At 39.3% G+C, this 25,778-nt stretch overlaps 1 protein-coding gene across 2 annotated transcripts; it reads left to right on the top strand.

Annotated features, from left to right (window-relative positions):
• Nucleotides 1-176: 176 nt before the first annotated feature.
• LOC126753071 (probable Rho GTPase-activating protein CG5521) lies at nt 177-25,486 on the top strand. Of its 2 annotated transcripts, XM_050464199.1 has the most exons (8): nt 177-784; nt 9,593-9,703; nt 12,844-12,861; nt 18,740-18,911; nt 18,983-23,285; nt 23,356-24,353; nt 24,415-24,584; nt 24,665-25,486. In XM_050464199.1, exons 1-8 carry the CDS (start codon nt 679-681, stop codon nt 24,907-24,909), a joined length of 6,123 nt encoding a protein of 2,040 aa, XP_050320156.1. In that variant the 5' UTR covers nt 177-678; the 3' UTR covers nt 24,910-25,486. The 2 variants fall into 2 exon arrangements, with proteins under 2 accessions (XP_050320156.1, XP_050320165.1); XM_050464208.1 differs by lacking the exon at nt 12,844-12,861.
• Nucleotides 25,487-25,778: the final 292 nt, after the last annotated feature.

Below are 25,778 nucleotides of genomic sequence, written 5' to 3'. Positions count from 1 at the left end.
ACAAATTAAATAGTATAAATGTATATTTATACAAATTCGCTTAACTTTACAGAAAGTAGTAAAATGTTTAAAACTAACTTAATTATTCCTCTATTAGCCAACATCGAATTGCAACACTGTTCTTTACTCATTTCTTTTACCAGAAACGTCAACAATTTTCTTACTATTCGGTCTAGTTTTACGCTGTAGAAATTTTCGCAACCAGTATTTTACAATAAAAAGGTGGTTTTAATTCATAAAAATATTCGAATATTGTAATATAAGTGCTAAAGAATCGTTTTGTATTAAATTTTGCTACAAGAATCTAATTTGAAATGCAGAAAAGTGCGTTTGAAAAAAATGTGATACGAAGAAAGTCTTAAAGTGGTCAAGAAAAATATGTGAAAATTTTTGCCAGCAGTAAAAGTGGTAGTGTGGATAAAAAATACAACAACAACGATATAGCCAAAGCAATTTCTTATATTGTTTGTGGCCAGAAAAGTTACTACGCACCTGTCGATGTAACCACCTTTACCAGCTATACTCCATTGCATAGTGTTACCTATTGTTTCATTGAACGGATTGCGCTAAATATCCAAATGAGCTCATCTTGGGTCCGTATGGATAATATTAAGCAGAAACTATGACCCGACAATAACAGTGTGTGTCGAAAAAAGTGATAAACACAGTAGTTGCAAAATGTTTACGAAAAAATCTCATGCGGATATAAAGAAGTCTACGGGCAAGTTTCAGGACTGCAAGAAGGATTCCACATCCCGCTTGCGTCATTTGCGTACAATTCTAGGTATGTGGTAATCGACCGACAATTAATAACACCCATATTACCAAATGAGTTATTGAGCCAGTTGTTATAAAAGATTTTAAATAATTCAGTTGCTTATCTGCGTATTAAAATTAACAAGTTCTTTTTGCGTGGGAGCGAAATACATGCTCTTATTGAACAAATATAGGCAAATGAATGAAAACCACTTTGCCGGCCTACGAGCTAGTGTAGCATTAAAAGAAAAAAATTGTACTCACAAAGTCGTAGCGGCAGTGGCAATGGGAATCATGGTCGCTAAAGCAAATGCAACAAAGTCACAACAATCAACGGTTAACAACAAACGCTTATTAGCCATTAAATTTGTCTATTACAACTTGTGGTTTGTCGCTAATACTCTTATATATTTGTATTTGTTTACCTCTTTTTTATTCATTGTAAAGTTAACGTATTTAACCTTTGCTTTTGCTTCCTGCTTTTTCCTCAATGTGTCTACAAGTGTATACCTCTTGATCAGTCGGACTTATTAATAATTATGTATGTCAAATTGTTATATACAAATATATGAATGCACGTATGTTTGTAGGTACTTTCAAAGCGATATAAAAATAAACTGGAGTTACAAAGAATTAAGTAAAGTAGAATTAGCAAATTTTTAGTCCCTCCCACTCTTTTGCAAATCCGCTAAAAATTATGCAAGCTTGTAATTGTACACTAAATATCATACATTAATATGTCCATTTGGCAAATATAAACGAAATCAAATACATGGGAAATTGTGCGGCTCTAGCGACGCACCGGTAATAATGCATTAAACAGAATGGATAATAGTTCATAGTTAGATGCGCTTTCGTTGTGGAAGTGTAAGCACTTGTGTGGCTGGAATCATTGCCCTTGGTTACCCGCCGTGGCCAAAACCCCGACGCGGTCATAAACGTTTATGTATGTGTTTGTAAAAGCTTAGTTCTTTCATTTTTCTTTAATATGCCAGCCGTTCGTTTCATCGGCGTCAATGGCAAACGTGGCTGTCTGCCGCTTTGTTGTTCTTGTATGTGTCTGTTTGCTAGTTTAAGCATGCTTTTCACGCTTTCAGTATCTTTTTCACATTTTTTATATTGTTATGATATCTTGCCAGAATTCGTTGCGCTGCGGTTCAGGTGCGATGGCTACGTACATAAATACATATGAACATAGGTACATGCTTTGCGACGTTATTCCAATACCATTTGGTTAACTGTTACTCGGCTTTATGACAGTCAGCACTTAATTTGTCTCCATTCTTGCTGTTCACCCAGTGCGTTGACATGTGCCTACATTTAAACATGTAGAACTACTTAGCTTGTTAGATATGTTATTTGTACATATGTATATATGTATGTAGATAAGTATATACATATATGTAAACCAAGTTCTATTTACGTTGTAATTGTGATTGCACAATAACTTAAATATATAGCTATTGCACTGGTATGCCACTGTGTACATTACATCTAATGCCATGTGGGTAAATACTTTTCTAAAAAATAGTGCATTTTTTTCAAAAAATAACCGTTATAATGGTGTGATTATTCAGTATTTTGATAAAAACCTAACACCTCATAACCTCTGCATATACATACATACATATGTACGCATACATATGTACACATATGCACATTTACTTAAATAACTAACACAATACTAAGTTATAGTGCCACAGTTTGCGGAATGTTGTGAACAACTCTTGATAACGCGCCTAAAAACAAGGTTATTGATATTAAAAAAAATCGCTTAAAATTCATTTGTCAGCCACTACTTCATGCTCGCTTGCTCTATGATAAATAGCATAAATTTGACTTTTTTATTTCTCTTTGCATTGTGGCAAAAGTATCCATACTACTGAAAGTTAATAAAATTCCAGTTGGTATTCAAATATGAATCATCACTATTTTTGTACCCTTTGCTTTGATTCTCATCTCCGTCATTTATAGCACGTTTTTTTGCTGATGACGCACCTGCATCACACCTCTAATTCACTTAATCGAATCATCACATTCCTCTCAGCGGGTGAAATATTGTAAGATAAAAAATGACTGAAAGTGATTATCAGCGAATCCTGTTTTTTTTAATTGGAGTAATTGATGTCTACTCCAGGCACACTAGCCTGGCGGTCAGTGAATACATAATACCCTACGTCATTACGCCAAATGTTGATAAGATAACCTACTTCATTTAATTACGAAAATTCGTTATTGGCTCGTATAACTCAATCATAGGAAGTGCTGTTTTATTAGTATATGTATGTACATATGTATGTACATATATGTATGTACAATATATGAATAAAATTTAAGGTATTATTTTCCTCAAAAATATTTGCGTTAGTAGAAGAACAAAGAAATATTAATTTAATTATTGAAGAGTAAAAAAGGTATGTTAAGAAGTTACCTAGGTTAGGCTAGTTTAGGTTAGATGGCTGATCAAAGATCGCACGTGGACTATATGTAGTCCTTTATGAGGCCATAGAAAAAAAGAAATCCTGTGTTAGAACTTATAAATTAGCAACACGTTTAGTAGCCAATACAAATTTGCACAGGCGTTTATTTTCCATTCACATTAGCTCGGTGGGATATCTTAAGGTATGCGCTCCCAAGTGTTTAAGTCCTGACCACCCAAACCCAGGACAGACAAGAAAGAAGAAGTGTTGAGTTGTTCCCATCTTATCTTCTTCCATACAGATTCTGCAGATGGCGTCTTGTAGGATTCTCAGCCTTACTGCGTGGACGCCAATACGGCAGTAGGCCCCAAAACTAGAAAGAGGAAAGTCTTACTGAAGGCAAAGAGATCACTAGATCTCTTGCCATCGATCTTGGGCCGAAAGGCTCTTGGACACCGCATGTACCGATGGTGGCCCAGCGCTGGTCAAACTTCCGCGAACTTTACAGTTTCTCGCGAACCCATACCAGTCTTATCACAAATTATCACAGTCGATGCTATTGATAGCGAGGTTAGGCACTCTTTGACCAGCTGCGAACGCAGTGTTAATGAGTTCATGGTTAGTATCGCCGCTCAGCTATCTGATTGGATGGTCACTTCTCTGAAAGAGGCTACACTCTTGAGCAGAAAATCTACTGCTACCTTAATGGCTACAACCTCGGCCTGCAACACACTGCAATTGTCAGGAAGTCTGAGACTGGAGTTGGTGGAGAGCTCCTGAAAGTAAAACTCTCCACCAACCCTTCTTCCAAGTTTTTTCCCATCAGCAAGAAGCTCCATGTCCCACTCCTCCTTACTGAAAATAAAAGTTAAATTAGTTCTAGTTTTCAATGTTAATTTCCAACTGTCCAGTCCAAGCTGGGTGAGAGCTAAAAGCATGAATCAACAAAACGTAGTCCAACGAATTGAAATGACTTGACTTAGGTGCTCTATTGGCAGGTCTATTTCTTGATATGATTCACTCACCAAAAGCTCGCACCGCGGTTTGGAGTTCAACGGTATTTAAATTTAATCTCGTTTTATTTATAAATGATGGTGCAGGAAAATAAATTAGTCATGACACAAAAAAAGGTTTAATAAGAACAGATTAGTATAGAAGTCTTAATTCTATGTAAAAAAATTACTCTAAGCTAAGCTAATCTTAGTTTCTAATATATGACCAATTATCCGAGGCAACCATCTCAAAGTCAATAGCATAAATAATCTTGAGGAAAATCCGTAACTTTTCCAGTTCTGCGTACGAACTTAAACCTTTCTTGCTCGTTTTATTATATGTTCGCTTCTTAACTGCCAACTACAAATCATTATTCAAGTTTCTGCTTGGAAAATATTAGTCAATAGCTAAAGCTACAATGAGAGTGGGAAAGTCGGGAGCGTCAGGTTTATAAAGAGTCTCCGTTATAGATTTTAATAGCAGAAATTAGTTGCTGTTAAGCGAGGAAGCAGCTGTTAAACACTTGTATAAACAAAGCACAAGTACTTTGATTTTGTTCGTTCTAATGTCGTTTTTATGTTTACATTAAAAAGCAGATAATCATCAAATAATGATGATGATTGTAAAAAGTGAGTGCAAACGTTGCGACATACTATCAGCTAAGTTGGAAATAAACAGAATGTTTTGTACTTCAGCTAAAAAAAGTACATACATTTTGTCAAATAAGTACCCGGAAATTTGAAATAAAACACAAACAACTTATCAATCATCTAAATTTATTATATCCCCTTCAAAATAGGCCCCTTCTGAGGCAATATATCTTCCAACGAACAATCCAATCATCGAAACACTTTTTAAAGCTATATTCCGGGTTGCGAATTAGTTCTTCAATGCTCTCAAAACGGGTTCCACGAAGTGGTAATTTGAGTTTTGGAAACAGGAAAAAGTCACACTTGGCCATATCTGGAGAGTATGGTGGTTGTTCGATGATATTTGTTGAATTTTTGTTCAAAAACTCGTTCACAATGATCGCTTTGTGCGCTGGTGCATTATCGTGGTGCGAAATCCAACTGTTGTTCCGCCATAAATCTGGTCTTTTGCGACGAAAAGAAACCTCAAATTAAGGGTGTTTTTTGGATTTTTTTAAGGTTTAAAAAAAAAGCAATCGATTCAAAATTCTTACAGTTTATTTATACACTTATGAAAAGTACAAAAATATTTTTTTGTTAAATAAAAAAAATTTTTAACAATATTAAAAATGGCGTCCAAAAAAAGCTATCTTAAAATATGACTCCCGATGCCGTTGTTGATTTTGACTCTTCTAAACATCTGAAACATAAAAACCAAATAAATTATTAATCAGCGATAGCTGTACTCCTAGCTATCGCTGGAAAATTTTAATTAAAAAAATTTCGCGCTTTTGAAGTTCAGATTCTGAATACAGCTAATTTTTGACCAGTTTTAGATCGAAGTTCATATAATTAAAATTTAATCGTAGTCCCAGCGATAGATATTGATCTTATAAACAGCATATTAAAATTTCAAGTGATTCGGATGGATAGTTTTTTTTTCATCAACGGCACGCCGAAAAAAGTAGTTTTGAGATAATTGACAAAGCATCCATTCATCGAGCCCATCGACCGCGCGCTACCTGCTAAAACGGCTGTAGAAGCTAAAATAATGTGAATATCGAACTATCAAAAAAAAATCGATTTTTTGAAAATTCTTGACCACCAGGACCCCTTAATTGCTACGTATGCTGACGACACTGCTCTATTGTCGTCAAGCCAGTCTCCTGTTGAAGCAACTAATATGGTGCAAGAAGCATTGAATAAGATACCAAATTGGTTAGATTGCTGGAGAATGAAAGTAAACGTGAATAAATCAATGCATATTTTATTTACATTAAGGCGAAGCGATAGCCCTCCCTTGCTTTTAAATGGCAATGCTATACCTAAAAGTGATAGCGTTAAATACCTCGGCATGCACTTGGACAAACGGTTAACATGGAAACAGCACATACAAGCTAAAAATAAGCAATTAAAAATAAAAATCAAACAACTGTATTGGCTACTCGGATATACATAAATCGCCGTTACATCTTGAAAATAAATTGCTATTATATAAAATGTTGAAGATAGTCGTTTACCTAACACTATGCATGTCATTACATTATTTACGATATTCTTTACATACTGTCATTCTCACATTTACATATATAAGTATTAGTTATTACTTTGTTCTTTAATTCTCCTTGTACTTTAACATTTTCTTCTGGATTAAAACCTCGTGGAGTGAACATCAACTTTTATTTTATCTCTAAATATATACTTAATTATCTCTGCAATCCTATCATAAAAGCATACTAAAGCCTATCTGGACCTACGGTGTGCAGCTTTGGGGCACTGCTAGTAATTCAAATATTGAAATGTTACAAAGATTTCAGTCAAAAACCCTAAGACTAATTACAAACGCCACTTGGTTTATAACAAATAAAGGCATTCATACAGATCTTAATATGTCTTTTGTTAAAGCTTACCCAAAATCAGTTATCATGCCAACCCTTGGCAATCATGTTATTAGATGACAGCAATGAAATTACTAGACTCAAAAGACAACATATTCTAGATCTCCCATTGATATGAATATTGTATATTATTATTGATATCACTGGATGTCAGTAATATCAGTCAGATTATGATTTTGTTATCTCATTTGCTTATTATTTTTTTACATAGATTGCAAATAAAAAAAAAACTCTTTGTTCAATATTTTTACACACAAAAGGTTGACTTGTTCCTAATGATGCCGCAAACAAACTAAATGACACATAGCAATGAAAATTCTCAGAATAGCGGCTGACAGTTGTGACAACCTGGGAAAAAAAATTTGAAATATTCTCAGTGAGAAAATTTAAAAAGAGAATTTCCGGGTACTTATTTGACAGAATGTACATTTCACACAGCTTTTTTGAAAAATTATACAAAATTCCGATCAGGCCATAAAAGCCACAAACCCAGTGGACGTCCTTATGGGTATGTAACGAACGATAATAAAAATAAGTAAATTTAGTTCTTGGAGAAAGCAGAACTAACGGCAGAACTATCAATACGCCAGGAGTTGTTCTATAGAAGATGGTACCTTCTCTATTTAGTTCTGCAGCTGGATTTATTTTCACCAAAAGTTGAAGAAGTCGCACGATAGGGAATCGCCTTGTCTGAAACCTCGTTTGGTATCGAACGGCTCGGAGAGGTCCTTCCCGATTCTGACGGAGCTTTTCGTGTTGCTCAACGTCAGCTTACACAGCCGTATTAGTTTTGCGGGGATACCAAATTCAGGCATCGCGGCATAAAGGCAGCTCCTTTTCGTGCTGTCGAAAGCAGTTTTGAAATCGACGAAGAGGTGGTGTGTGTCGATTCTCCTTTCACGAATATCTGGTCTGTTGTTGATTTGCTAGGTCTAAAGCCACACTGATAAGGTCCAATCAATTTGTTGACGGTGGGCTTTAATCTTTCACACAATACGCTCGATAGAACCTTATATGCGATGTTGAGCCTCAACACCGGCACCGTTAGTTCTGCTTTCTCCAGGCTGGACAAGGAAGCAAAAGAAATGGGTCTGGCAGTGAACGAGGGCAAGACGAAATATCTCCTGTCATCAAACAAACAGTCGTCGCACTCGGGACTTGGCACTCACGTCACTGTTGACAGTCATAACTTTGAAGTTGTAGATAATTTCGTCTATTGAGGAATCAGTATTAACACCACCAACAATGTCAGCCTGGAAATCCAACGCAGGATTGCTCTTGCCAACAGGTGCTACTTCGGACTGAGTAGGCAATTGAAAAGTAAAGTCCTCTCTCGACGAACAAAAGCCAAACTCTATAAGTCGCTCATAATTCCCGTCCTGCTATATGGTGCAGAGGCTTGGACGATGACAGCAACCGATGAGTCGACGTTACGAGTTTTCGAGAGAAAGGTTCTGCGAAAGATTTATGGTCCTTTGCGCATTGGCCACGGCGAATATCGCATTCGATGGAACGATGAGCTGTACGAGATATACGACGACATTGACATAGTTCAGCGAATTAAAAGACAGCGGCTACGCTGGCTAGGTCATGTTGTCCGGATGGACGAAAACACTCCAGCTTCCGCTTCCGGGAATTCGAAAATCTTTATATTAGGTATATGGAAGCTGAGGGAAGTATTCACCCGATTTAACCCATTTATGACACACAGATACACTGTTATCAGGAAAGGATTATCTATTGTCCAAGTTTGACACCGGCTCCTATACAGCTGTCTGAAACCTTCTCGAATGTATAAGTCAATGTCTCTGGCGTATTTGGTTATTTATTTATTTTACATATATTTTACATTTACGATTCGATGTATCCATTTTCACACTGTCGGTAAGGATCTTATAAGATTTACCTTTTCTAAATTTGTAACCCACAGGTGATCTAGCTACTGCGATCCCTTCTTCCAATTTACAGGTCTATATCATAATTTAGTGCTTAGTTATGGCACTGGTTTATAAGTTTTCGGTTAACGACGTTTTAGGGGCGTGACAGTGGTCCTATTACGCCCATCATTCTCCATTTTTCGACAAGGAATCGGTATTCCAAGCTTTTCACGATACCTTAATTTTCATCGTCACAACTTGGTGCTCATCTGAAATCAAAACTACAGGGGAAGAATGAAAATCTGATTTTTTTAGGACAGAAAACAATTACTGTTGTGGGCAAAAAATAATAAGACTTTAATTTGACTTTTGCGCGAAAACCCATTCGTCCAAATATTGTTGATTTTTAGTTGGTATGAATGTCAGTGATATCTGTGCCAAAGGTCACATCAAAGTAATCATTAGAGTTTAGTAAAAGTGAAAGCATAATTGGTTCCAAAATCACTAAATTCTTTCGAAAAACAGCGTCGCGTTAACGATATGAACCGTCGGATACTGTATTGATTCTTCGTGAGTTTTTCGCCAGATTTTCAACCGGTTTGTGCCGTAACCGCCTGATTTAACTCCGCGTGACTTCCGGCTATTCAGCAAACTTAAACGAACGCTTCGCGGAAACCGCTTTGAGTCAATTGAAGACATTAAACGTGAATCGCTGCTGGCATTGATGGCTTTCGGAAATTGACTTTAACAGCGGTTTCGAGGATTGGAAAAAATGTTGGCAAAAGTGTATTGGGACCAAGGGGGAATACTTTAAGGGGGCCGACATAGATTTTGAAGAATAAATTAAGGATTTTCAATTTATGTACAAAGTCTTACTATTTTTTGCTCATAGTAGTATACAAATGTTCGGAACTTCATCAATTTTGCTGCAATATCCAAGCATATTAGAGCAAATATTAGCATATATAAACGCACTGTACTCAGAATTGATTATTTTTATGTTTTTTTTCGCATTCCAGACAATGTTGACCAAGAAGAGGCAAAATCATTATTCGAAACGAACTATAGTCACGTATATTTTATACTCTACGACACCTTCATCCAAGCGGAGGCGAACTTAAAGCAAAAAGGTAAATTTTTTAAAATCTATTTCCAATATTATTTTGATTAAAATAGTTCGTAAATAATCTTATGGTTTCGGTAAAATATATTTAACAGCAAAAATCAAGATTTCGACTTGGCAATGTTTTGCTATAATTTTTATTTATTTTTATTGATTTATTTTTTGAGCAACGAACACTTATTTAATCGAAATGAATTTTTGTAAAATGTATTTCAAAGCGTCTAAATGTTGTGGCTAGAAGCGATTAACTTGATTTATTTATTTATTTGAGTTTGAGTTTGCGTTTTTATTACCCATTACTACTTGGTACCCCACGCATTGTCGTGCAGCTGTGCAACTAAAAAATTAAAAAACGAAAACAAATATGCAAATAAAAATTTAAAATTAAAAAGTAAATAAATTTGTGTAAAAAACGGCGAAAAGCAAAGCGCACAAATAATTGTTTACAATTGAGACAAAAAAGAAACATAAAGTGCAAAATCGTACACACAAACATACAACAAAGAGCACACTCTCGCACAAATATATACAGTCATGGACAGAGAAATAGCACACTTTTCAAATAAATTATTCAAATCAGTTTTAAGTTTGATCAAATAAGTGCATCGCAAGAAAGTCCTACGTTAGTGTATTTGGTTTTTACTCCTTGCAATCGCATTCTAACGAAATTTTATTGAACAAAGAAATAGCACACATTTGGTTATTTCTATAAATATTCATTTATAATTGGCGAACGTGGAAAAAAGACATTGCTTTAACAGCAGCTGTTAAATAAAACTCAAAAAAGGGTAGAAATTTGCATTGTACTATCTAAAAAAGGGGAATGATTTTGATTTACACAAAAAAAGACAAAATCCAACTCATATTACCAAAATTATGAATTCTTCGAATTCGAATGAATTGTATTTTACGCTTTTAAATCTTTAAGAAAGGTTATGGCCAAAATAAATAAGGAATTTGGGCTTAACGTATCCGGTAGAGACCAAAGACCAAATTATACAAGTCACCCATCATAACAGTCCTGCTGTATAGTACAGAGGCAGGGACGATGACTACATCTGATGAGTCGGCGTTACGAGTTATCGATCGAAAGGTTCTGCGGAAAATTTATGATCCTTTGCGCGTTGGCCACGGCGAATACCGCAGTCTATGGAACGATGAGCTGTACAAGATGTTCGACGACATTGAAATAGTTCAGAAAATTAAGAGATGGCGGCTACGCTGGCTAGGTCATGTCGTCCGAATGGATGAAAACACTCCAGCTCTGAGAGTATTCGCCGCAGTACCCGCCAGAGGAAGCAGAGGAAGATGTCCACTCCATTGGAAGGACCAGGTGGAGAGGGACCTGGCTACACTTGGAATCTCCAATTGGCACCAAACAGCGAAAAGAAGGAACGACTGGCACGCTGTTGTAAACTCGGCTATAAGAAGTATCCAATAGAGTTGTAAGAAGGCATCTCAATGATGCTCAGTTGTTTGGACGAATAAGTCGAAAAAAAACATTGCTGTCCAAAAGAAAAATAAGAGCATGGCTGAACTCTGCTAAAGAACATTTAGAAAAGGACCTCAAATTTGGAAAAATAGTACTTTAAAGCGTGGCAAACCATTTGTCTATGGTCCCAGGTGTCAGGCTTATAACTCCAGATACACCACAAAAACCGTTAAGCACGTCGATGGTAGTGTGGTGGTCTGAGGAGCCTTTTCCTGGTACGCCGTTGAACCATTGGTGAGGATATATGTATGCATTGTAGAATGTACCAATTTTCATACCTTAAAATTCTCAAAAATACTATAGAACCATTCGCGTTCGAAGCGATGCCTGAGAATTGTATGAAAATTATCCATTAAAATTTCTAAACGTTGATAATTGTTTGCCGCGAGCAAGTATTTTTGATAGGTAAAAATTTTTCTAAGAGGGTCGAGAACACGTTGACGATATCAACATCAACTGATGATCAATACGTCAATAAAATAAGTGAATTGGTGCTTGAAAATCGACGGCTAATAGTCAGTGATCTTACTGCCATCGTTGGAGTATCGGAAGGGTCATTTTGAAAGATCATTTGAATCTAAGAAAAGTGAAAGAACGATTGATTCCAACATTACTCAGTTTTTTTCGAAAAACAGCATCGCGTTGAGTTATGTGAAACAATGCTTTCTGACTACCAAGATGTCATGGAACGTATTATGACTAGCGATGAGTTTTGGATCTATGCTTACGACCCGGAAACAGACGATAAATCGGCCGAATATCGTGGCAAATGTGAGCCGATTCGAAAAACAGTTTTCTTCTATTATCGGGGTTTGGTGCACTCCAAATTCCTTTTGACTGCCCAAGCTGTCAACAAGGAATACTATTTGAGTGTTATGCGTCGTTTGCGCGAAGCTATTCCTAAAAAGAAGCCTGATTTATCGGCCGACAACTCTTGGTTTTTGCACCGCGATAATGCACCGTCACATACTGCATTGAGTCTTCGTGAGTTTTTTGCCAAATTTTCAAGCATACGCCTGATTTAGCTCCGTGTGACTTACTCAGAAAACTCAAACGACTGCTCCGAGGAAACCGTTTTGAGTCAATTGAAGATATTAAATTGAAGGCTATTCCGGAAATTGACTTTAACAACTGTTTCGAAGATTGTAAAAAACGTTGGCATAAGTTTATTGTGGTCAAGGAGGATTACTTTGAGGTCTTAGTGTGTTTTGCTCATATAGTACTTATTTCTCAATTCATTCCATGCTTAAGAAAAATTAAATTTTTTTCTGTTTATATTAAAAATAAACGTCGTTTTTTTACACGCTCAAAGTGTTCTGTTTCTCTGCCCATGACTGTACATATGCAGAAAAATCATGTGAAAAACCCACCTGTATCGCTGCTCTTGAAAGCGGACAGCTGCGTGTGTATATGTGCGGTGTTTTGCGTTTGCACTTGTGATTCCACAAAAGTATTGTTAAATAATTGTGTATTTGCAGTTTTGTGTGTGTTTTGCTTTTATTTGAAACTCTATTATTCTACATAATCGAAATGTTTTCTTTGTTTCTCAATTTGTTTCTCTTTCTTCTCCCAACACCAAACACCATTTTTCCGCTATGTATTCGAATTTTACACACCCACTCAAATTATATATATATACAAAAACAATATGGCAGAACTTCCGTTTCATATTGGTAAGTTTGTGCTTAATTTTATGCAGTTTTCGCTGCGGCTTTTCACACATCAGTCAAATTCTCATCCAGTTCACAAATACTTGATTTCTTCACTCATGCACATTTAAAAGAAAAAAATTTGTGTGTCTGAATAAAATCGCATTAAGTCAATTTAGTTTCAGTTAATTTAGATGTTAAGTTGCATTTTGAAGTACGCTTTTAGGTTCTGAGCTCTCATATTACACTGTTTTTTTTGTGTTCGAGTTACTGAGTGATTAGAATATTTTTCAAGTAATTCATGATCTCATATTTCTATCATTATGACTGTTTATCGATCATAATCAATTGACTCACTAAATTTAATAAAAATGTCTTTGAAGAATCCTTTTTTTGTTATCTTGTTTAGGCCTAAAAAGATTGATTATGAGAACTCAGTCTTGTTTTGGAACCTCCACTATTGATTAATCGTTTACAGTATGAAGAAAATACCGTTACTTTTTACAATAACTAAGCCTATTTAAAAGAAACTAAAATTTACTTGGAGTCCATACATTTCTTGTTCCTTTATCAGCTCTAAATATAACTATTTTCGTGCGTTTTTTTCAATATTTGTAAGTTTTTTAAGAAAAACATGTAAATAGTATTATTGAAATTATTGCCTGTCTGAAGCTATGGCATTTCCCACCTTTCTGGCAAATATGTTGATTACAACCCAAAAAATGGTTCTCTGAAGGGACAAGGTCTCGGCTATAAGGAGTGTGTGGCAGAACTTCTCAGACGCTATTTTTCAAATAGTTTTTAACCGATTTTGGAACATGAGGTCACGATGGAAAAAATGTTACCCTCGATTCCCTTCCATTAATGGTTCCACCATATTTGTCATTTTCTTCTTCTTTACTGGCATAAAACAATCGACATCTGTCCTTTTGGAAGCTCATAATACAGCATTCTCTTCTGATCTCAACAAATATAGCATTACAGTGGCGCCATGGATACTTCGTTCTTCCGTTGATTTGGCTGGTTGGTCAAGTTTCACATACGATTTTTTGCATTTAGGATTCTGATGATGATGAGGATGAATTGACCAACACATTTGCGTTCAATTAATATGGCACCCAATTCCCTTGCTTTTGAATGTATTCCGTTGTTTTGAAACGTTTTGAAATGACGGCTTGGGATACTTTCAAAGATTCTTATTCAATAACTAAGCTAAAGATGAGAGTCAGAATTAGGGTGTTGGTCATTTAGTAGCTTAGTAGTTTCAGATGATGTCAATATGTCGTTGTAGAATAAGATACACTTTTTAGAAAATAAACATTCCAATGGTGCCTATTCAAACGATGTGCGCCAAGCTCACCTCATGGATGCCTAAACCATTGACGTAGAACCATTTAACATACGCTTGGATTTTTGAATAACAACGCATTTACGTATAGGTGTATGCATTTATAACACATGTTTGCTTTGCAATTACTAACTACTCACATTAGACTTCCAACTTTTACATACATACATATGTATGTCTTCATATAAGCTTTTTATATCTAACGCTTGGTACTAACATCAGCAGAGGCATTTTTAAACAATTTTAATGTTTTAATAAGTATTTAGAGTAATGCGAGCTTGGCGTGTAAGATCTTTTACATAATTTTATTAGATTAAAATTGCCCGATTATTAATACCTTTCTGTTATTAAAGGTCATATTTGAATAACTTATATAGTATATAGATAAAATATCAGGAATGCGAGGCTAACAGGTCAATTAAAAAGTCCCCGGCCCCGGCAAAATTCTTTTATTTTTTTATTCAACATAGCTCCCTTCAAGGGTGATACACTGATTGTAGCGACCCTCCACGTTTTGATACCATTTTTGTAGTAAGATTTCTCCTTTGCTTCAAAATAGACCTCACTTTCTTCGTTCACCTTTTGGTTCAATGAAAAATTTCCCTCAGCGAGCATTATTTTGAGATCTGAGGACAGGAAATAGCCGCTGTGCGCCAGATCTGGAGAGTACAGTAGAAGCGGAAGCAACTCGAAGTCCACTTTATGGCTTTTCCTTCCTTTTCACTGACTTGTGACACGGTGCATTGTCTTGGTGAAACAGCACTTCGTTTTTCTTTAAATGCGGCCGTTTTGCGATGATTTCGTCCTTCAAACGGTTCAATAACGCCAAATAGTCACTGTTGATGGTCCTTCCTATTTCAAGATAGTCAATAAAAATTATTTAAAATTGCGCATCCCAAAATACGTCATAACCTTGCCAGTCGATTATTGCATTTTTTTCACGCTTTGGAGCGGGTTCATCGTGTCAGTGCACTCACATGAATGTTGATTGAACTTCGGAGTGAAATGATGGAGCCATGTTTCAATCAATTTTACTTATCGACGTAAAAGCTTGGGGTTTATTATGCTAGAACATCTCCAAACACTGCTCCGAAATATCAACTCGTTGTTTTTGATCAGAAGTGGGGTGGCGCGGCAGCCACTTTGCATTGAGCTTTCTCATACCCAAATATTGGTGAAAGATATGATATACACATTCAGTTGATATCTTTAGAGTATCTAATATCTCGAAAAATTTCATTTTACGGTTATTCAAAATTATTTTGTGAACGTTTTTGATGTTTTTTTCCGTCGGACACAATCTCTTTAGGGCGTCCACTGCGCTCACCGTCTATGGTTCTCATTTCATCATGCCTAAACTTGGCATACCAATCCTTGATTGTTGATTTGCCTGAGGCAATGTCCGGAAACTCGTCATTAAGTCAAGTTTTTGCTTCAACTATGTTTTTGCCCTTGAAAAAGCATTATTTTATCAACACGTGAAATTCCTTTTATCCATTTTTTTTCACAACCGCTAAAATTGTTTCACTCAAAATTTTATAATTCACAAACTAATGATCCGACAAATGTCAAAGTTATTAGCGCGCATTTTGAAGGTTAGGGCTAACTACAAAACATATAGATTTTATTTTATCGGGTGATTTTTTTGAGGTTAGGATTTTCATGCATTAGTATTTGACAGATCACGTGGGATTTCAGACATGGTGTCAAAGAGAAAGATGCTCAGTATGCTTTGACATTTCATCATGAATAGACTTACTAACGAGCAACGCTTGCAAATCATTGAATTTTATTACCAAAATCAGTGTTCGGTTCGAAATGTGTTTTTATCGACAAATTTTGTTCAGCGATGAGGCTCATTTCTGGTTGAATGGCTACGTAAATAAGCAAAATTGCCGCATTTGGGGTGAAGAGCAACCAGAAGCCGTTCAAGAACTGCCCATGCATCACGAAAAATGCACTGTTTGGTGTGGTTTGTACGCTGGTGGAATCATTGGACCGTATTTTTTCAAAGATGCTGTTGGACGCAACGTTACGGTGAATGGCGATCGCTATCGTTCGATGCTAACAAACTTTTTGTTGCCAAAAATGGAAGAACTGAACTTGGTTGACATGTGGTTTCAACAAGATGGCGCTACATGCCACACAGCTCGCGATTCTATGGCCATTTTGAGGGAAAACTTCGGAGAACAATTCATCTCAAGAAATGGACCCGTAAGTTGGCCACCAAGATCATGCGATTTAACGCCTTTAGACTATTTTTTGTGGGGCTACGTCAAGTCTAAAGTCTACAGAAATAAGCCAGCAACTATTCCAGCTTTGGAAGACAACATTTCCGAAGAAATTCGGGCTATTCCGGCCGAAATGCTCGAAAAAGTTGCCCAAAATTGGACTTTCCGAATGGACCACCTAAGACGCAGCCGCGGTCAACATTTAAATGAAATTATCTTCAAAAAGTAAATGTCATGAACCAATCTAACGTTTCAAATAAAGAACCGATGAGATTTTGCAAATTTTATGCGTTTTTTTTTTAAAAAAGTTATCAAGCTCTTAAAAAATCACCCGATAGTAGCGCCACCTGCGTGTCAGGACGGGGACCTGTTAGCTGAGTTACGGGTACTTGTCTCTCCGTCTAAACCTGCAAGCGATAACTTAATATCATAAGGAAACTTGGTGGACGCTTGCATCTGTTGAGTGTAATTTACTTCAAGCGCGTTGTTAGAAGATGACCAAGATTTTCATGTGGAGATCATCTCGAATTTAACTTGACATTGATCGCGTCGATATATTCAGTCCATTACACTGGTCTACAGTGGTTTTGTTGACATAAGTATAAGATCGATTTTGAATGCAATTGTGACCGTTCATGAAACTATCAGTCAGTTCATAAGATTTGTTCTCGTTTGTATTTAAGCCTTTTTTTCATTTTACTACAAATATGTATATATAATAACAAAAGCTTTGGAAAATAAGGTTGTAATGTAGTAAAAGGAGAAATAAATCTCGAAAGCATATGTTATATTCATATTTCCTTGATGAAAATGTTGCCTCGTTGTATGGCAACATTGTACAGATCTTCCATTACACCCTGTAAAAATCTTCAATATTTTAATGATAAAATAACAAAAAAATGGCACCCTGTTATAAATCAGCTGTTGCATTATTTTCGTTCATAATTAGTGCATACAATACAATCAACATTTTAAAATGAAATTTACGGAAATAAGCTGCTCATTTAACACTTTTTCTTTTAACCCTGAGTCTGAGTAAGTGCGCTCAACGTCTTCTATGAATCCTTTCACCCTGCGTAGCGAATCTCTTCTAACAACATCCTCATTTCATGCTCTGATGATGATGAAAATGAATTGACCAACTCATTTGCAATTTTCAATAATAATTTTAATAAAATTTATAGACTCATATTATTTTGCGCAAAAAATTTATAAAATTTCTTGGAACTTTCAGAAATCATAAATAGAAATTCACGTGGCAACTGACACTCTTACTTTTTGGGAGGGTATAAAATGTTGCTATTTTGCCTGGTTAGAAGGCCACACTTTGAAAAAACAACAATCGAATCTGAAAACATATTGAGAAAAGAACACGCAACGTTGACAGTTCGAGCAGAAATGCAACATTTTTGTAAAAAAAATAAAACGATTTTTATTAAACGCCTTTTATGAGTTTTTCCTTTATAATTTTTCAGTTGACAATGTTTTTTTTAAGGATCAGCTATAACCTGCCATAATGGGACTATCTCATCAACCTTGATACTTTTCTTCCATCACTTTTAGATCCAAGTTTCTCACCTAAATTCTTTCCTAAATTATCCGAAAATTTAACCAAATGATTGTGGCTATAGCCTCGACTTGATACTCTTATTTTCTTCTAGATTCTTAAAGTTGACTTTTCCGGGTTTTATAAGAAGGATGTGTAAACCTGAATGTTATAATGTAGATTCGAGTGATTTTATCAGTTTTGACTCAGTTGCTTAAGCTCTAAAAGAGACAGAATTCATTCCTATACGGCTCGTATACCGATATACTACTCCTGACTACCATATAATTATTCCCCCGTACTAATCCGTGTCTAATTGAAACATCTCCGCTCTTCAGCCTACCACATCTCGATTATAATATCTGACATTTAGGCCTCCATTAGGTGGTTTAGCTAATTATTACTACAACAAAAATACATAAATAAAAGCGATTTTCCAGTTTTAGTTTATTTTGGAATTTTAGAGTTGAGTTGCCGTTATTAGAAATATTTTATGTCCCACTTCAATCATTCTAATAATCTCATCAATTCACCCGCCAATGTGAGTGCACTCAGCTCAAGTTCTCGTCACTTACACACGCCTCACTTGCACAGCTATTACAGTGTTCACGATAAGTATTCGTATAACTTGTCTATGTATATATGTGTTGTTGTTGCTTGTTATATACAATTGTCGTTTCATTGTTTGGCTTCTATTTTATATATTTTCGCCTATTGTCTACTCTCTTTCATTTCTACATATTAATTGTTAATATTTACAAAAACTCTGTGCTTTAGTACACAAAGCTCATCGCGAAGAATTGGACGGCTCGCTATGGCTGCTCGAGAAGATACTGTGTTGGCTGCCGGAGTTACTGGCACGGCGCTGGCAATGCCACTCACTCAGTCGCATTATGGCCAAGTTGCTGCATTTGGGGAACTCGCCGAAACTGCGGCGCGAGGGCGTGCGGTATGTCAACTTGCCTGCAACTTCTTTATACAGACTTATATTCAAATTTGTATATTTTTGCCCCACGACAGCTATTTCCTCTTGTGGTATCAGGCGCTGGGTGAAAATGCACCCTCCTACGTGCATTCCATGTACGCCGATCTGATACCGGGTTTGATAGTGCCGCAGAAAGGCATTGTCGGCCCGGATGTCGAGTTCAATGCGACCGATTTTCTCAATCATCCGAATATGAAAGTCGACGGCGGCACAACTTCGGTTTTCCACGATACCTTTTCGCATCCGGTGCAGAATTCCGAAATTGTGGCATTGCTGCCGCCCTCCTCGAATGAAAAATCCGCACCGCCAGATCCACGTGATGGCCTGGAGATTCTATTAAATAGTATGTTGCAAACTGTTGCTTGTTTGCGCTGGCGCGACAATCGCTCACAAAAGGATCACAAGGCGTTTGCGTTTTTGCTGCAGCGTTTCAAGGACGTTTTCCTGCCCGTGTTCTGTCCCAACTTCGATTTCAGCATGTCCGTTTACGACCCACGTCTCGAATTGCCCATTATGCGTTCGGTGAACAAGAAGGAGGAAGTGATGTCCTCTTGTGTGGTGGTGCTGATCAATTGGATCTCGCACTTCACGCATGAGCGCACCATGAATCATCGCCTAGATAATATGCACATCAATGAGGGACATCGTCTGCGCGCCTACCAGCAGAGCTTGATTGTGCGCGATGTGCTGTATGCAACGCGCGAAAATATAAACTTCGTACACGAAGTATATCGACAAGCGTTCCTGTTGAATTTCACAACGAAATCGCAAATCGATGCGATACGCACCGCAATTGCTGTTTACCGCGACTGGATGACGGGCACCACACCACCACATTTCTTGCTCGAACCGGACGACAATGGTAGTGGCAATGCAGCGTTACCGAACAATAGCTCGGCTGGCAGCACGCCGCGTAGTCAGCGCCTACGCACACCGTCCTACGTTGGTGCTATGAGCAAGGAGAATGTAGCGGTACGCGCTGGCCTACAAAATGTGCTACAGATTTTCGTCACAAATGCCGCGAACGTGTTTCTGGTCAACACCAGTCATTTAAACATAAACTTTTCGACCAAATCGCGCGACTATCGCTCAACGCCTTTGCACGAGCAGACGGAGGTGTGCAAGAAAGTGCTGAATGTCTACCGCACGATGGTGATGAATACGCGCATGGAGCCGAAGACGTGGGAACAGCTGTTGCTGGTTTTGCTGCAGGTGACATCGATTGTGTTGCATCAGAACCTATCCGGTTCGAAGAGTTCCAGTTTGGGTGGCATACTTGGTCAGGCTATCTTTCAAACGCTGATTGTCACATGGATACGCGCACATACCAATGTGCCGGTGAATGTGCAACTTTGGGAAAAATTTCTCGCCGTGCTCGCTTCGCTAACGTATCGCGACGAGCTGATCATCGAATGGGATAAGACAATTCAAACTTTGACGCGCGTCTTTTCGCGTTATGTATACGCGCTGAATTTGCAAGATCTGCCGTTGGATCGGCTGGCCGAAAGCAAGGGTAAGCGCCGACGCATCGGCAGCGTATGGCAGCAATCGGGCGGCTCTGCTATAGGCGCGTTAAAGGAAAGTCGTGATCGTGATAGCGCAGTCGATCGCGAACGTGAATCGAACAGCAGTCGTTCAGATGAGCAATCAAATACGGGCACTGGTGGGCAGTTACACTCTCACCAACATTCGCTGAGCAGCGGTGGCCATGGCATGCATGCACATGGCGGCGCAACATTGCGTTCGGGACATGCCGCCACCACGCCGCTGCTTAGTCGCAGCTATAGTGAAGGTAGTTTGGCGTCAGTGGCGCGCAATTCGCGCATGCGCAGTCGGCGTCATCGCAATATGCAAAAGAACGCTGTGCCACCGGTATTGCCGACAAACGTCGAGCATTCGCTGAGCGCGTTGCTGTCACAACAATCGACAACGGAGTTGACGCTCAGTTCGGAAACGCTAAATGCGCGGCGCTTTGGAGGCGGCGCCTACACGCATGCTATGCAACAGCACAACGATATGCGGCGCGCGATGTCACTAGATTCGGTAGCGAATTTCGGCGCGCGCCCAAGGGGTCGCAAGCGTCGTCAACGCAGCTCCACACATGGCGATGACGATGAAGATGTGCTAGATGGCGAGGACAATGAAAGCGGCGCAGATTCACGTAGTCCATCGCCTACGGCCAGTAGCGGCATTGAAGGCAGCTCTATCAAGGATGCACAAATACAGATGGATGTGCTAGCGGTGGACAGCGGCAGCTTAGAAGAGGGTAGTTCCGGCAGTTTTCTCGGTTCCGAACGTCGCTCTATAATACTGGGTGGTGTGGCAACGGGCTGGTTGCCGGATTCAACGGCTATCATGTGGAAGCGCATGTTGGGCGCGCTCGGCGACGTCAATCGCATACCGAAAGCAGAGTTACATGCACAGGTTTTCAAACATCTACTTGACATGACCACCAATCTGATAAAGATCAAGCAAAATCAGGGCATTTCCACGGACAACCAAAGTACGCCGCCACCACCTACACTCGTACCGCCCATCGGCATTGTGGCGCCTTGGTGCTACGGCGCTCTTGAGTTAGATAAATCATTCAAAAAGGGCAAGCTGTTAGCGCTACAGCTGCTCTGCTCGCTAGCCGTGCACGGCGCTGTGTCAGGCATGCAACATTTGCCGCTCTTCTATCATTCGTTGCATAAATTACTCACCGGTGAGGATCGCGATTTGATTTATGCAATTCTAAAACATGTTGAGGGTCCACGTTTCTTGAGCCTGCTACTGCCTGGCCACACGCTGCTGCTGTTAGACATAGTGCACGCCTCGGCGATACTACTCACCTCGCTTGAAGCGAATCGCAACACACCGCGCGCCGAGGTAGCCGCCTTGCTCGGTTCGCTGCTCTGTTACCCTTCAACGCTCATACCGCGTCCAGTATTGCAACCGTCGCCACAAATCTTCGAATTGATGGAGTGTCCCGATCTGCAAGACCACATACTAAACATCGTGTTGCGTTGTGCCCGCCGCGAACCATCCGCAAAAGCGCGCTGCATCGCGCTTTCGCAGCTCGGTCAATGGATTTTGTTGAAGTTATCCCATCCGCTAAACACAAGTAGCCGTTCGCGCGGCTACTTTCAGCAAGCAATTCCACATCCACCTGGTGTGCAGCCGCGCGACCTGCACCATAACTCGCAATTCAATCCACGCATACGCGAAGCCTTACAAGTTCTGCTGCAAGCTTTGCAATTCAAGCATCGCACCATTGCGATTGTGGCGGTCGACGCTTTGAAGCTGTGCGCGGAACGCGGTCGTGAGCTGGCGTCTATTGAGCGCTTGCCTCAGCTAATTATCACTGCTATATGTAAGGCGCTCGAAATACAGCAAGTGGCGAATCCGAAGGACTCTGACAAGATTGTGCTGACTTCGTTGATGCTTTGCCTGGGTGAATACTGCATGTCATTTCCGGCGTCCTTAATGTTGGCGCCGCTGAACGAACGCGGTGACACATTGGTGTTGTTGGTGTTGCGCGTGCTAATGCAAATCGCCTCCGGCGCACCCAGACACGAACGCGTCAAATTGACCGCCGACGACGACTTCGATACGCACATCTCCAGCGATGACCTGCAGACGGACGGCAAGCTGCCTGAGGCGAACTACCAGACCTCGGAGACAATACAGGCGTGCATTAGCGCGATAAAGATGTGCGCCAAGGCTATAGCTATGCATTTGGTTACACATTTGGGACACTTTCCAATGGGTATTGGCGCGTCCAGACTCAGCTCGATGGTGGAGGAGCAAGATGATGTCGCGGCAAATGCCAGTTTGGGCGCACAGAGCGCTGGTGCCGATGCGCGGCGCGACTCCGTTGAGTTGCCGTCAGTATTGCATGCACAGAATTTGCAGCTCTTCATGCTGAGTTCCGGCTTGGTGGCGAGTTTCATTGAATTGCCTGCGCTCAAGTTGCCCGGTGGTGGCGCGACAGCCGGCTTGATAACCGCCGAGAAGCAAGTGCGTGTGTTGCTGCGCGATTTGAATGGGAAGGCCTGTTGGGATGCATCGATACTGTACAGTGAGCCGCGTAAATGCGTCAAATCCATGACAAATGAAAGCACAACTTCGACGCATGCGTCTGGTGGTAGCGTAGCTGTGGAGCGCATGGGCGATAGCATGCACCGCAGCTTCAATACAACGCCACAACATCGAAATATGTCGCAGCCGATGGATTCGCTGATATCGTCAATGATTGGCCTAGATGTGTTGCCACCGCGGCATACTTTACGACATCGTCCGGCGGGTGAGCTGCCACTAGCCAAGGACTTGGCGCCCGATCTCGATCAATTAGATGATGTGAGTTGAGAAATTGTAAATAAAACACCAAATATAAATTCTAATAATATGTTTCTGTATTCCTTTTTAGCTTTTGGCCTACATCGGTCACACGAGTCCTGAGTGTTTAACGAATCCTTTGGCGCAGCTCAATACGCCTGGGCCCAGTCCACTGGGCAGCAGTTTGGAGGCACAAACCATTTCCATTATACTCAATCAGCGCGCGCTCGAACAAGAATATGTCTCAAATCTGAATCAACAAGCTTTGCAGAACAACACCAACAGCGCTGCGTCGCTACATCACGATCAACATTCAATGCATTCGGTCGAACAAGCTTCACACGCGTCATTCGAATCATACAATACGACAAGTCTAACGGGACGCACGGAAATTCCCTTCCAGTATTGCCGCTTACTCTTCTCGCACCTCGGCATGGCCGGCTGGGAACGGCGTTCGCGCACACACCTGTTGCAACGCACCGAAAAGCTATTGCGCGAACTGCGCAATGTGGATCAACAGCGCTGTCGTGAGACACACAAAATGGCAGTGATTTATGTGGCTTCTGGTCAGGAGGACAAGAGCAGTATACTGAATAATGCAAGCGGCAGCAGCACTTATGAAATGTTCGTCTCAGCGCTGGGCTGGGAAATCGACTTGGAAACACACAACGGCTTTCTTGGCGGTTTGCCACGTCAGGGGTGTGGCGCGACGGCGCCCTACTATGCTACACCATTTCTGGAGGTGATTTATCATGTGGCTACGCGCATGCCTTCTGATTCGCCGGAGAATTTGCTGCTGAAAACGCGTCATCTGGGCAACGATGAGGTGCACATTGTGTGGAGCGAACATTATCGCGACTATCGGCGCGATATATTGCCGACAGAGTTCTGTGATGTGTTGATTGTGGTGTATCCACTAAAGAATGGTCTGTTCCGTGTGACGGTGAATCGTAAGCCAGAGGTGCCTTGGTTCGGTCCATTGGCTAATGAGAGCATCGTTAGTGGCGCCTGCTTGGCGACGCTGATACGTGCAACAGCAATCAACGCGAGTCGCGCCAAACGCGCAGCCATGTCGCTCTTCCAGCAATAGTGAGTGCTTTGCAGACTCCAAAAGCGATTTTTATTGAAACTCTATTTTCTGTACTTGTAGTTATGAGGAACGCAACCGTTCTTTGGAAAGCGTCTCATCGCGTTACAAGGAGAGCACCACCTTTGAGGACTTCGCAAATCGCATCTACAATCCAATGCCGCTGCGTGATACCGGCGCAGCAGCGCCACTGGCAGCTGCTTTGATCGATCACCATCGTTCATCAATAAAGGGTGCGCGTTCAACGTTTTTAAACCTATTTATACTTTTGCACATAAATAACATTTTAACGTATCTAATTTGTTTGCTACAGGTTGGGTGCAGGCTTCCATCGATTCCAATACAAGAGATCTAATGCACACGGGTCTGGCGCCCTCTGCTTCGGCCACCACCACCGCTGCCATGGAGGCGGCCACGAACAGCTCATCATCGCCGCGCGGCGCACGCAAATTGGGCGCGCCCTTTAAAAGCGTGAACGTGCCAAAGAAAAACGCTTTGCAGTCGAGTAGCAACACACCACCGGAAAGCCCAACATTGCCTCTGCGGCGCTTCAAATAATTATATAAAATAAGCTACATTTAATGAAGAAATATTAGAAAATTCGTTGAAAAGCCAGTCATCAGAATGCGCGCTGCAGAGGCCAGTTTGTTTGCTTTTATTTCAAATGTGCAAAATATTATTCATTCCCTTGTGGTTTTTTGTTAACACTTGTTCGGAATGAATTAAGTTCAAATTTATTTTATGTAATTAACATAACCGTTAGTGTGTATTTGCTGTAGAAAGCATGTCATTTTTCAGTTATGCACATTTACACTTTCAATTTTAGTCGCAAACTATTTAAAGTAAAAACACACATTTCAAAAGTATTTGTATTGCAACTTAACTATGTTCTCTATCTCACTTACACTCTCTAAATATTAATAATTATACATGCGTATATATTTTATTTATGTTAAACAAGTATATTTAAGTTAAACTAATTTTGTATTAACTTTTAAACTTTGTGTGTTGTATTATATTATTATATTTAAAGGCATACATGGCGTGCTGTGTAGTTGTATTGTAATTTTATTATATCTATAGGCTATAATTCTTTAAAATAATAATTCAGTGAACGCCGCAAATCTCCGTTCCACATATTTTGTTTTAATTCAAATGTATATATCTTTTATTTTTTTCAGATTTTCTGTTATTGAAATTTTGGTTTCATTTCTTATAACTTTTTATTTTGAGTGTGTTTTTATATTTTATATATTCGTTCAAAATAATTGCAAATTCTCTTAACATTTTTTAAATTTTGTTTTTTGAATTCCTAAACAATGTTATTTATTTTTTTTATCAAAAACTGTACAATCCCTTTTTTACATTGCCTTATATTTGCTTCTTAACCTATAAAGTTTCATTATTATTATTTACATTTTTTTCTT

This window comes from Bactrocera neohumeralis, chromosome 2 (assembly GCF_024586455.1).
Source record: "Bactrocera neohumeralis isolate Rockhampton chromosome 2, APGP_CSIRO_Bneo_wtdbg2-racon-allhic-juicebox.fasta_v2, whole genome shotgun sequence".
Lineage (NCBI taxonomy): Eukaryota > Metazoa > Arthropoda > Insecta > Diptera > Tephritidae > Bactrocera > Bactrocera neohumeralis.
This window is presented reverse-complemented; position numbering and strand designations above follow the sequence as displayed.

Coding starts and splice junctions, on each gene's coding strand:
- LOC126753071 (XM_050464199.1), top strand. CDS start 679: ATGTTTACGAAAAAATCTCATGCGGATATAAAGAAGTCTACGGGCAAG. Junction 18,912..18,982: donor CTGCGGCGCGAGGGCGTGCG/GTATGTCAACTT, acceptor GCCCCACGACAG/CTATTTCCTCTTGTGGTATC. Junction 23,286..23,355: donor ATCTCGATCAATTAGATGAT/GTGAGTTGAGAA, acceptor ATTCCTTTTTAG/CTTTTGGCCTACATCGGTCA.